General features: G+C 40.6%; 1 protein-coding gene across 6 annotated transcripts in view; it reads right to left on the minus strand.

Moving 5' to 3' along the window:
• ahctf1 (AT hook containing transcription factor 1) overlaps positions 1 to 12292 on the minus strand; it is a 101987-nt gene that overhangs the window by 82768 nt on the left and 6927 nt on the right. For all 6 annotated transcript variants that reach the window (XM_060831291.1, XM_060831292.1, XM_060831293.1 and 3 more), the window contains 2 exons: positions 5718 to 5846; positions 2448 to 2701 (listed from right to left, as the gene is read on the minus strand). In XM_060831291.1, the coding sequence (XP_060687274.1) occupies positions 2448 to 2701; positions 5718 to 5838 (375 nt within the window). In that variant the 5' untranslated portion in view covers positions 5839 to 5846. The remainder of the gene's footprint in view (positions 1 to 2447; positions 2702 to 5717; positions 5847 to 12292) is intronic.

The following is a 12292-nucleotide window of genomic DNA, read 5'->3' on the forward strand; positions in this document are numbered from 1 at the left end:
TGATTAATTAACCAATTTTAACCAACTATCAAATTCAGGTTACAATAATATGCTCAGATTTTTAATATTAACAAGCAAATTACTACTTATTGTAATTGAACAGTTCTTAACCAATGCCAAAAAACACAAACACAAATTGCTAACTTATATCTCTGTACTTAAATTCTACTTAAAAAAATTTATGGAACCACAGGCAAGACACACAAAGATGGGTGGAGAGGGAACTAGTTGAAAAATCACTCTTTTGATGTAAAAGAGTTTTTTTCTTTATTTCTTTCAACTGCAAAATTTGCAGAGACCGCCATTTACTGAAAAATGGCAAGCAAAAACAGCTATCAGATCTTCTGTTATCTCTCTACACAGGAGGAGGGAGAGAAAATTCAGGTGCTTTCTCTTTACAGACTTGATGTTTCTCCTGCATCGACCAATCAAAGCTGTAGCTATTTAACCAAATAATTACTATCCTGAACACTCCCAAAAAAAATACAATATCAAAAAAAATTGTCCTCTGGGTAAAACTGCACCTGACACACCCATAGAGTTGATGTGTTGACTGCAACATTTTAGATACAATTTAGAATGACTCTAAATGGTTTACTGGAATTCAGAGTCATAGAAGGGACAGCACAGAACCAGACCCTTTGGTCCAACTCATCCATGCTGTCAAGGTTCCTAAATAAATATAGTCCCATTTGCCAGCAATTGGCCCATACCACTCTAAACCCTTCCTATTCATGTATCCAGATGCCTTTTAAATATTGTAATTGTACCAGTCTCCACTACTTCCTTTGGCAGCTTATTCCAGACATGTGCTACCCTCCGCATGAAAAGGTTGCACCTTAGGTCACTTTTAAATCTTTCTGCTCTCACCTTAAACCTGTGCTCACCAGTTCTGGACTCCCGTTAAACCAGGGAAAAAACCATGGCTGTTCACCATTTCCATGCCCATGATTTTATCAATCTTTATAAGGTCATCTCTCAGCCCCTGATGCTCCATGGAAAATATCCTCAGCCTTTTCAGCCTCTCCTTATGGCTCAGACCCTCCAACCCTGGCAACATCCATGTAAATCTTTTCTTGGCCCTTGCAAGTTTCACAACATCCTTCCTATAACAGGGAGACCAGAACTGCATGCAGTATTCCAAAAGTGGCCTAACCAAACACCTTCACTATCCTACCTACCTGCAACTCCAATATCAAAGAACTATGAACTCGGACTTCTTAAAACTGTAAGATCTTTCACAATTTGATTTAGAGCAGTATCTTTTCCCATTTTCATAAACTCACAATTCAAATAAAAAGGGTTCTTTCATTCAAATACTACAGAATAAAAACTGAGAAGGTACGAGAACAGAATGATAAAATTAGAAAGTGAATAGATTAACTATCTTTATAGCAAACATCTTTTGAACAACCAGATTTTGACTAATGTCAATACGCAACCTTTTAAAAAGATAAAATCTTATTTGAAACATATCCATCAGAACATATATTCCTCAGCTTGTGGGTTTAAAAATTTATACTGTAAGAAATATTGAAATTGCATCTTAACAGTACTAATTAAAAATGAAACTCAAGTCTGACCAGAAATTAAGTTGAATGACATTTGCTTCCTGACTAAATGCTGGTAACATGGGACACTTCAAAAGCCACTAAGTTTCAGGTATGGAATATGAACAGGGTTTTATTATTTACTTCAATAGTCAAAATGTAGATGGACAAGATAGATAAGGGAGAGAGACGCAGAATCTCAAACCAGAGTTGTTGAAGGAAATGTCTAAAATTGGGAAGATAATTGAAAGTTGGTGGTACATCCATGCACCTGTTAACCTTATTCTTCAAGGCAGAGGTGAAGAGTTTGGAAGGTGCAGTGAAAGACGTTTGGTGAACTGATGCAGTACATCTTTATTGTATGAACAATACCATTGAAGAAACGGAATGTTTTGGGTGCTTACAGTGCTAATCAAGTAGGTTGCCTTATCCAAGATGACATTAAGCTCAAGTTTGCCTTATTCAGACAGTAGAGAGCATAGCGTGCACAAGACTTGTACCTTACAGATGATACAATTAAAGGATGCCACTTGCTACAGATTATCTGTAAGGTAAACTGGAATACATGTGCAATGTTAAAGATTGTCTACTTCGCATGCAAAGTCTGATGTAAAGAAAGTAATAACATAAAAGAAGTTCAAATCAATTTGGAATGAAACAGGCAATGCAAAAGTCCTGACTCATATGGAGAAGGACAGGACTTTTCCTTGCAACTAAAGGGTTATTAGTAACTATTGCTTAGCATTCAAATGGCATCAATGCAAAAATTAACATTTTTTAAAAAATGGAAATAGCATAATTCATTAAGGCTAAAGACTCTCATTAGGCATAATTCTAATTAATGTATTCAGTTGTAAAGGGAATAAGGATTGCGGTAAAAGGCATATTAAAACATACCTTGCCAGGGAGAAACACTGATTTAACAACTCTGGATACTGCAAGGTCGTAAAGGCAGAGGATGCTACCTTCAGATTCTTTTAATCCTATTAATAATCCAGTTCTTTTCAACCAGCAGAATTCTTTAACAGCCAGAATAGTTGGGGGTTGTTCTCCAACTCCACGGAATCTATAAGCTGAAAGTCGTTCACCTGTGATTGAGTTCAGCAGCTCTAAATGAGCGCCACAAGCTAGCCAGGCCAATCCATTTCTACCTGAAAGAGAAACACAAGCGAATCAATACATTTATTCTGACAACGTTCTGATCTTTAAAAAAGAGCATATAAAGTCAGAAAACTAAAACTGTATATGTCTTTTAGGAAAGGAAATTAAAATGTACCAGATCTGCCCTATCAGACTTCAGACACAGAGTTGCTAATGAAATATTCTTTTAGCAACAAAAGAGATATCAAATATATTGTCAATTAAATGTTTTGAGACAGTTGCACAGAAATCGGCTAACAGGTGAATCAGTAACTAAAATGCTGGAACTTCATCGTGTATCATATGCCCTGGTTACACAATCTCTCCCTGTATTCACACTCACTGACTTAAAAGTGGTAGAACGAAGTATGGTGCTGACCAAGTAAAGTCCAAGCTGTTGTAACACATTCACTAATTCTCTCCACAACCCAGTCAAAATGTTGTCTCTAAAGCAAAGCTAGAACTTTGGAATTCATCATAATTATTCAACGCCACATGTTCCATTTGCAATCCTTGTGCCAAATGCCTCTTATCAGAACTGTGCAAAATATTTGACCTCACCAATGAGCTTCGTTTAGATTAGACTTACAGTGTGGAAACAGGCCCCTCGGCCCAACAAGTCCACACCGACCCGCCGAAGCGCAACCCACCCATACCCCCACATTTACCCCTTACCTAACACTACGGGCAATTTAGCTTGGCCAATTCACCTGACCCGCACATCTTTGGACTGTGGGAGGAAACCGGAGCACCCGGAGGAAACCCACGCAGACACGGGGAGAACGTGCAAACTCCACACAGTCAGTCGCCTGAGTCGGGAATTGAACCCGGGTCTACAGGCGCTGTGAGGCAGCAGTGCTAACCACTGTGCCACCGTGCCGCCCACAAAAGGCATGTTTGCACATTGACAATTGGTTTTAGGTGAATCAAATCAGAATATATCTTGCTATACTATGCCTGAAGATCACATAAGATTGCAAAGCTCCATTCCCCCAAGATCTGGTACAAATCTTAAATCTGAGATTGATTCAAACAGAATGAGCACAAATCAATATTCTTCCTCAGTCTTCTCAGAAAAGTTCAAAAGACAGACCTGAACACCAGACAGAAGCTACAAATCTTTTCAAAACTCACTAACGTATCCTGCTGGTTTGTCCAATGTAACGATTGTTGCAGTCCTTGGAGAGTATTTTGTATATTACGTTTGTTCTGCTGACTGTGGGTATGGTGTCCTTTAACTTCATTAGCAGCTGTTATAGTAAGATATTAGGATAAAGTGACGACTGCAGAAGCTGTAGACCAGAGTCGAAGAGTGTGGCGCTGGAAAAGCTTAGCCGGTCAAGCAGCATCAGCTCTTCATCAAGAATGGGGGGGGGGGGGGGGGGGGGGGGGGTTGGGGCAGAGTGAGACAAATGGAGGGGTAGGGTGGTAGCTACAAATGCGATAGTTAGGTGAAGGTGGGGGGAGATGGTGAGAGGTCAGAGCAGAGGGTGGAGCAAATAGGTAAGAAGGAAGATGGACAGGTAGGACAGTTCGAGAGGGCAGTGTCAAATTGGACAGCAGGATCTGGGATAAGGTAGGGGGAGGGGAGTGGAGGAAACTGGTGAAATCAACATTGATTCTACTTGGAAGGTCCCAAGGCAGAAAATGCAGCGTTCTTCCTCCAATTGTTGGGTGTCTAGGATTTGATGACGGAGGCGGCCCAGGGGCAAACATGGGAGGGGGAGTTGAAGTGGTTGGCCACAGGGCGGTGGGGTTTGTTAGTGCATGTCCCAGAGGTGTTCTCTGAAACATTCTGCAAGTTGGTGTCCTGTCTCCCCAATGTAGCGAAGACCACATCCAGAGTAATGGACACAGTAGATGAGGTGTTTGGATGCGCAGGAAAATCTCTGCTGAATGTGGAAGGATCCTTTGGGGCCTTGGATGGAGGTGAGGGAGATGTGCGGGCACAAGTTTTACATCTCTTGTGGCAGCAAAGGAAGGTGCCGGGAGTGGGTTGGTGGGAGTGTGGACCCAACAAGAAAGTTGCAGAGGGAATGGTCTCTGCAGAATGGGGAAGGAAATATATCTCTGGTCTGACTGTAGGTGGAGAATGATGCTTTTTAATCAGGAGGGGTGAAAGGTGAGGACCAGGGGTTTCTATCTTTGTAGTAGGTTTGTGGGCTACCATGATGCCTAGGGGACGGAGTAGTCTGGTGGTCATTTCTGAAATGTTTTTGATGTATAGTGACTAGAGTTCCCGGGAGTGTTGAGTTTTCCTCTTTTGGTCCGTTGTGCAGGAATTTGGGGACTGCACTTATCGGATATCCGTTGTCCCTGAATACGCTATATACTTGTTTCCCCTTGGCTTCTTGTGTGCATATTTTTACCATGACCAAAGTACTTTTGACATATTTATATATTCTAAACATTTCAACAACCTCACTACAATGGGTTAAGTTTGTTATATCTTGTGATTCCCAAGTCATCCTTGCATTTTTACCAGTTCAAATCAAATACAGGATCTTTGAATGTTTGCTGCAGCAACATAGTTACTTGTAAGGGTTGACTTGAGTCGAGCCGACATGGGAGCTTTAAAGTTACTGTGCAGCCACTTGGCTTTGAGGGAAATGCTAATACCTGCAAGCTACTAGGCAGCGCAAGCATCAATAAAATGATGCAACAAAAAAATAAAAACTTTACTCAATTACTAGAGAGGTGTACCAAAAAAGATGCTACCACTGAACTCTTAAGAACACAATCATCATCAAGAATCCATCAATAACTTGAAACAGAAGTATCCAGCAATGCTTGATAAAGGAAGGATGAGAAGAAACATCAAAATATATACAGGGTCACATTTTCCAGAAACACTACAAACTTTACAGTCAAAGCACACTGATATTCAGTGACATCTATTAAATCAGAAGGCGAGAGGGAAAGAAAAGAATGAATATTCAAAATTTAACGTTTAGGAAAATGAAAATGAAAAAGTTGATAGAAGTCAAACAAATAACGTTGTTTTAATTAAACTTCGTAATGCCTTACTTGCAGCAATTTTCCCATACAGGCCCTCATCTTGTGTTGATTCATCATCACCAAGAGCTTCTATGGTCACTTCTGGAAACTGCAGTAGACCACTGGTGACTTGGGCTGTTAGTTCACACATACTTCACTCTGAAATAGAATAAGCCAAACCTTTAAGGGATGTTACAAATCAAATACAATACTAAATTAACAGTAGAATTAGGTTACTCGATGGCTGATCTAATCACTCCACATTCCCAAATACTCGGTAATATTTTACCCTCTCATCAAGAATGTACCTGTAACATCTTAAGACACTGGCCTAATTTATCCTCCTTTCAGCCCATCGAATTTGCTCCACCATTCAAATCATAGCTGATAAATTTCTCAACCCCATTCTTCCGCTTTCTCCACATAAGCCCTTGATACTCAAGAACCTCAGTCTTAAATTTACTCAATGATCATGGCTCCACTTTCTGGCTGAAAACTTTCTTCTTATCTCCATTCTAAAAAGGTCTTGCCTTTATTCTAAGGTTCCTTGGGTCCTAGTCTCTCCTCCCAACGGAAACAGTTTCCCAACATCATCTCTGTCCAAGTAATTTTGCATTCTGTATGTTTCAATTAGATCACTTCTCATCCTTCTAAACTCCATTGTGTATAAACCCTGAGTCCACAAACTTTCCTATGTTAAGCTTTCCATTCCTGGCACCATTCTCATGAACCTCCTTCCTGAGGTATGGGGCCAAAATTGCATGCAATACTCCAAATGTGGTCTGACCAGTGCATTATTGAGCCTTAGAAGTACATCCCTCCTTTTATATTCAGGTTCTCTCAAAATAAATGCCATCATTGCATTTGCCTTCCTAACTACTGACTCAACCTGCAAGTTCTTTGAGAGAATCTTGGACTAGAACTCCCAAGTCTCTCTGCACTTTAAGACTTCTGAATTTTCTCCCATTCAGAAAATAGTCCATGCCTCTATTCTTCCTACCAAAGTGCATGGCCTCACACTTTCCTCCATTTGCCAATTCTTTGCCCACTTTCCTATCCTGTCCAAATCCTTCTGCAGCCTCCGCACCTCCTCAATGCTAACTGTCCCTCTACTTATCATTGCTGTATCAGGGATATTGCTGTATCAATGTAGACATATACAGAATAGCAATCAAATATTAGGGTCTAAGAATATCAAGGATTTACAATTCTTGCTATTTATCGAATTGTTATGGAGAGATTGAAATGTTTTGGTTTATTGGTACTAGATTTATGCTCCAACGTGCATCCTCCCAGACTACCTCATATTCCCCCATGCTGTTTTCTTCCACACTCATTGTTTCTTCTTCCACACTCACTTTCTTTTTACAGTGTGTTTTGTTATTTACAGACTTGCTAAGATCTATGATGGGTTTTTTTTAAACTGTGTTAAATACATCATAAACTATTTAAATGCTGCAAACAAACTGTTTTAATCCAAAACTTGGGCACTGCTATCACCAGAGTATATGGTAACGTGGTAATTATGGGAAAAGGATATTAAATGTACTTCTCACATGAAATGCCTCTAGTAAGCATTTTCCATCTTAGGCTGGCATTTGCTCTAAATCTATGCTTTGAACACTGGGATCTTACATAGCACAATTTCAGGAAGTCAACGAGATAGGAGCTCATAACTCCTAATATCCAACTGTACCTACAACTTGTGGAATAACTGACAGGAAAAGTGATCCTTTGCAGAGTATGCAAGGCCATTCCTCCCTTTGCTCCCGCACATCAGTTACTACAGGAAAATTCACAGGGCAACTAGTTTAAACACTAAGTGTAACTTGACACCTGTTTGCATACAATAATGAAGATTAAATTAGAGGAAACCTTCAAGACCATCGTTAACATCCTTACTGGGCTAAAGTTCACAAAACAGGAACAAACTGCCATTCCTCGATGTCACAGTAGAGTGAACAGCCAATGGGGACCTTCAAACCAGCTTCTACAGGAAAACAACATAAACAGTCCAAATACTGAACTACAGAAGCAATCATCCCAACATCCACAAACAGAGCTGCATTAGAACATTTCAATAAGCCACCACATACTGCAGCACAGAAGAACTATGTAGAGCAGAGGAAAATTACCTGAACAGCATATTCAAAAAGAACGGATAACCAATGAACACAGTACACCGATTTCTCAAAAAGAAACTCAACCAAGCAGACAAAAAGTGCCTAGAAAACCTAGCCACTCTCCCCGACATCTTGGAAATGATTCGCCGACTACTCAGACGTCTTGGTATCATGGTAGCCCACAAACCCACCAAACACTAAAACAACAGCTAATGAACTTAAAAGATACTATACAGACAAGCAAAATGAACACCATTTACAAAATATCTTACAACATACAGGACACTGGACAAACAGGCAGAAAACTAGCCACAAAAGGACATCACCCATTCTCACTACTATCCTTACATACAGATGACGAAGGACACCACTTGGACACATCCATCCTAGGACAAACCAAACGAAGACACGCACAAGAATTCCTAGAAGCATGGCAATCCAAGCTGAACTCTATCAACAAATACAAATACATCAATATGGACTCCATCTACCGCCCTCGGAGGAAAAGAACAGGAAATGACATCACCAACGTAAATAGCAAGTGGGACACAACACCAGTGCGTCATCATAGGCTCACTGATGATGTTACCTAGCATGGTGATGAAATGTCTGAAAATGAACTTTCCAACTCAGCAAGCAAATTTACATCCATAAAACACAAACTTGGAGATTTCTGTTATAAATTATTAATAAAAGAATATGTGGCATCGCAACTGAAACTTTATGTTTTGAATTTGTAGAACCGTCACAGCACTGAACAGGGCCATTTGTCTGGTCTTTACTGGTCATCTGATGAAGCAATGCTTCCACTGCCATTCTCTTACCTACTCCTCATTGCCTTTTTTTTCTGATAATGGTTAAGTTACCTTTTGAACTTCCCTTCACTACACTACACTCACTTCACTACACTCCCAGGCAACACACTCTGAATTGTAACTTTTTGCTGTACAAAAATGGTCTTTCCCCATGGCACCATTACTTTTGCCAAGGATCTAGAAAATTGCTCTAACAATTGATCTCAAAACAGAATATAATGTTCAGTTAAAATCTGAGAGCCTTGTGTCAGAATCATGATATTTTCTTGTAGGTATACTTTTGTTTGACTGGAGAGAATGTGAAGGAAAGGAGGGATATTGAAGGGAGAAAAGAAGAATGAATTTATAAAACTAACCCTAGAACATACATATGGCTGCTGCAATTTTACAAATCATGAATGTGACATTCATGAACATAGTATTCTTTATTTTCTGGTCTATTACAAATAAATTTTGTTGCAGGCTTTACCTATGCATTGTCAATGTAGATTAGTGTTATTGTCAGAACTTTCTGCAGAAGCATGTGTTTTTGTTTAAAGTAGTTTTGCGATGTATCCAAGTATGAACAGAATATACATATTATCAATATGATACAAACAAACATGTGCATTGTTTCTGTTTGGAGTAGTGAACAAAGCGCATAAATAATGTGCTTGTTTCAATTTTTTTGAAAGACACTGGCAAAACAGGGGCTGATAAACCAGGATTATTTGTTTCAGCACACAATACTGTATTCCTGCAGCAATGTTTTAGGTTTTTTTTGCTGGCACGAATGCCCTAGAAAGACAGCTAAGAACAAGGAGAAAACAGCACACTAATTGCTGTGGATAAATGCATGTTTCTGATCTTCATATGTGCCTTATTCACATTCAAAATAATTCAGCTTGGCACATCAGTAAATTAAATTAGAATTCATAATTTGTAATAGTTTGACATCCAGTTAAATCTAGCCAGGAAAAACAATGAGAGATTAGACAACTTAATACAATAAGAGTTTGATGGTGCTAAGAGGAGTTCTCCACCCAATGTCTAAAGCAACAGTTAATGGTCAGTCATCTTCTTCAGCAGGATGGAGAATGACTTTAAACTACTTCTACATAGCTATGGGGAAGGGGAGGATTAGGCAAAATGGGAGGTTATTTAATTGGGGAAGAGGAAACTATGATGCGATTAGACATGAGTTAGGAAGTATGGATTGGGAGCAATTGTTCCGTGGTAAAGGCACTATAGACATGTGGAGACTGTTTAAGGAACAGTTGTTGCAAATGATGAATAAATATGTCCCTCTAAGACAGGCAAGAAGTGGTAAGATAAAGGAACCTTGGATGACAAGACCGGTGGAGCTTCTCGTCAAAAGGAAAAAGGTAGCTTACATAAGGTGGAGGAAGGTAGGGTCAAACTCAGCTCTAGAGGATTACAGGCAGGCAAGGAAGGAGCTCAAAAATGGTCTGAGGAGAGCCAGGAGGGGGCACGAGAAAGGCTTGGCAGAACGGATTAGGAAGAACACAAAGGCATTTTACACTTATGTGAGGAATAAGAGAATGGTCAAAGAAAGAGTACGGCCAATCAGGGATAGCATAGAGAATTTGTATGTGGAGTCTGAGGAGGTAGGGGAAGCCCTAAATGAGTTTTTTGCTGCTGTCTTTACGAAAGAAACAAACTTTATAGTGAATGAAACCTTTGAAGAGCAGGTGTGCATACTGGAATGGATAAAGATAGAGGAAGCTGATGTGCTGAACATTTTGTCAAACATTAAGATTGACAAGTCACCAGGTCCTGACCAGATTTGTCCTCGGCTACTTTGGGAAATGAGAAATGCAATTGCTTCACCACTTGCGAAGATCTTTGCATCCTCGGTCTCCACTAGAGTCGTACCTGAGGACTGGAGAGAGGCAAATGTAATTCCTCTCTTCAAGAAAGGAAATAGGGAAATCCCCGACAATTACAGACCAGTAAGGATTCTGAGGGATAGGATTTATGACCATCTGGAAGAGCATGGCTTGATTAAATGCAGTCAATGCAGCTTTGAGAGGGGCAGGTCACGCCTCACAAACCTTATTGAGTTCTTTGAGGATGTCACTAGAAAAGTTGATGAGGGTCGAGCTATGGATGTGGTGTATATGGACTTCAGCAAGGCATTTGATAAGGTTTCCCATGGTAGGCTCATTCAGAAGGTCAGGAGGATTGGGATACATGGGGAACTTAGCTGTCTGGATACAGAACTGGCTGGCCAATAGAAGACAGTGAGTGGTAGTAGAAGGAATATATTCTGCCTGGAAGTCTGTGATGAGCGGTGTTCCACAGGGCTCTGTCCTTGGGCCTCTATGGTTTGTAATTTTTATTAATGACTTGAATGAGGGGATTGAAAGATGGGTCAGCAAGTTTGCAGATGACACAAAGGTTGGAGATGTCGCTGACAGTATAGAGGGCTGTTGTAGGCTGCAGTGGGACATTGACAGGATGCAGAGATGGGCTGAGAGGTGGCAGATGGAGTTCAACCTGGATAACTGCGAGGTGATGCATTTTGGAAGGTCGAATTTGAAAACTGAGTACAGGATTAAGGATAGGATTCTTGGCAGTGTGGAGGAACAGAGGGATCTTGGTGTGCAGGTACATAGGTCCCTTTAAATGGCCACCCAAGTGGACAGGGTTGTTAAGAAAGCATATGGTGTTTTGGCTTTCATTAACATTAATTGAGTTTAAGAGTCGTGAGATCTTGTTGCAGCTCTATAAAACCTTGGTTAGACCGCACTTGGAATACTGCGTCCAGTTCTGGTCGCCCTATTATAGAAAAGATGTGGATGCTTTGGAGGGGGTTCAGAGGAGGTTTACCTGGATGCTGCCTGGACTGAGGACTTATCTTATGGAGAGGTTGACTGAGCTTTGGACTTTTTTCATTAGAGAAAAGGAGGAGGAGAGGGGACCTAATTGAGGTATACAAGATAATGAGAGGCATAGATAGGGTCGATAGCCAGAGACTATTTCCCAGGGCAGAAATTACTAACAGGAGGGGTCATAGTTTTAAGCTGGTTGGAGGAAAGTATAGAGGGGATGTCAGAGGCGGGTTCTTTACACAGACAGTTGAGAGAGCATGGAATGTGTTGCCAGCAGCAGTTGTGGAAGCAAGGTCATTAGGGACATTTAAGAGACTGCTGGACATGCATATGGTCACAGAAATTTGAGGGTGCATACATGAGGATCAGTGGTCGGCACAACATCGTGGGCTGAAGGGCCCGTTCTGTGCAATACTGTTCTATGTTCTACGTTCTATGTTCTACTCTGGTGGAACACAACCTGAAGAGACAGATGTGGCACATGTGCTGCTTGAGGGATTGGGTAATATGATTGTATGAAGATTTCTGTGCTTTCCAACATCTTATCTTCACAACCTTTCACTGGTTGGAGTCACACTTGGCACATTGGAAGATGGTCAAAGTTGTTGGAGGTCAGTCATCTCATCTTCAGGAGTCACTCAGGGTAGTGTCTTCAGCTGCTTCCTCAATGACCTTGCCATCACAAGGGCAAAGTAGAAATGTTCACCATTGACTGCACAATGTTCAGCACCATTAGCAACTCCTCAGATACTGAAGCAGTCCATGTTTATGAACAAGATTCGGGCGATATCCGGGCCACACTAAAAGTGACCAGAAACTCAACTGAACGCATC

Source organism: Hemiscyllium ocellatum, chromosome 10 (genome assembly GCF_020745735.1).
Source record: "Hemiscyllium ocellatum isolate sHemOce1 chromosome 10, sHemOce1.pat.X.cur, whole genome shotgun sequence".
NCBI lineage: Eukaryota > Metazoa > Chordata > Chondrichthyes > Orectolobiformes > Hemiscylliidae > Hemiscyllium > Hemiscyllium ocellatum.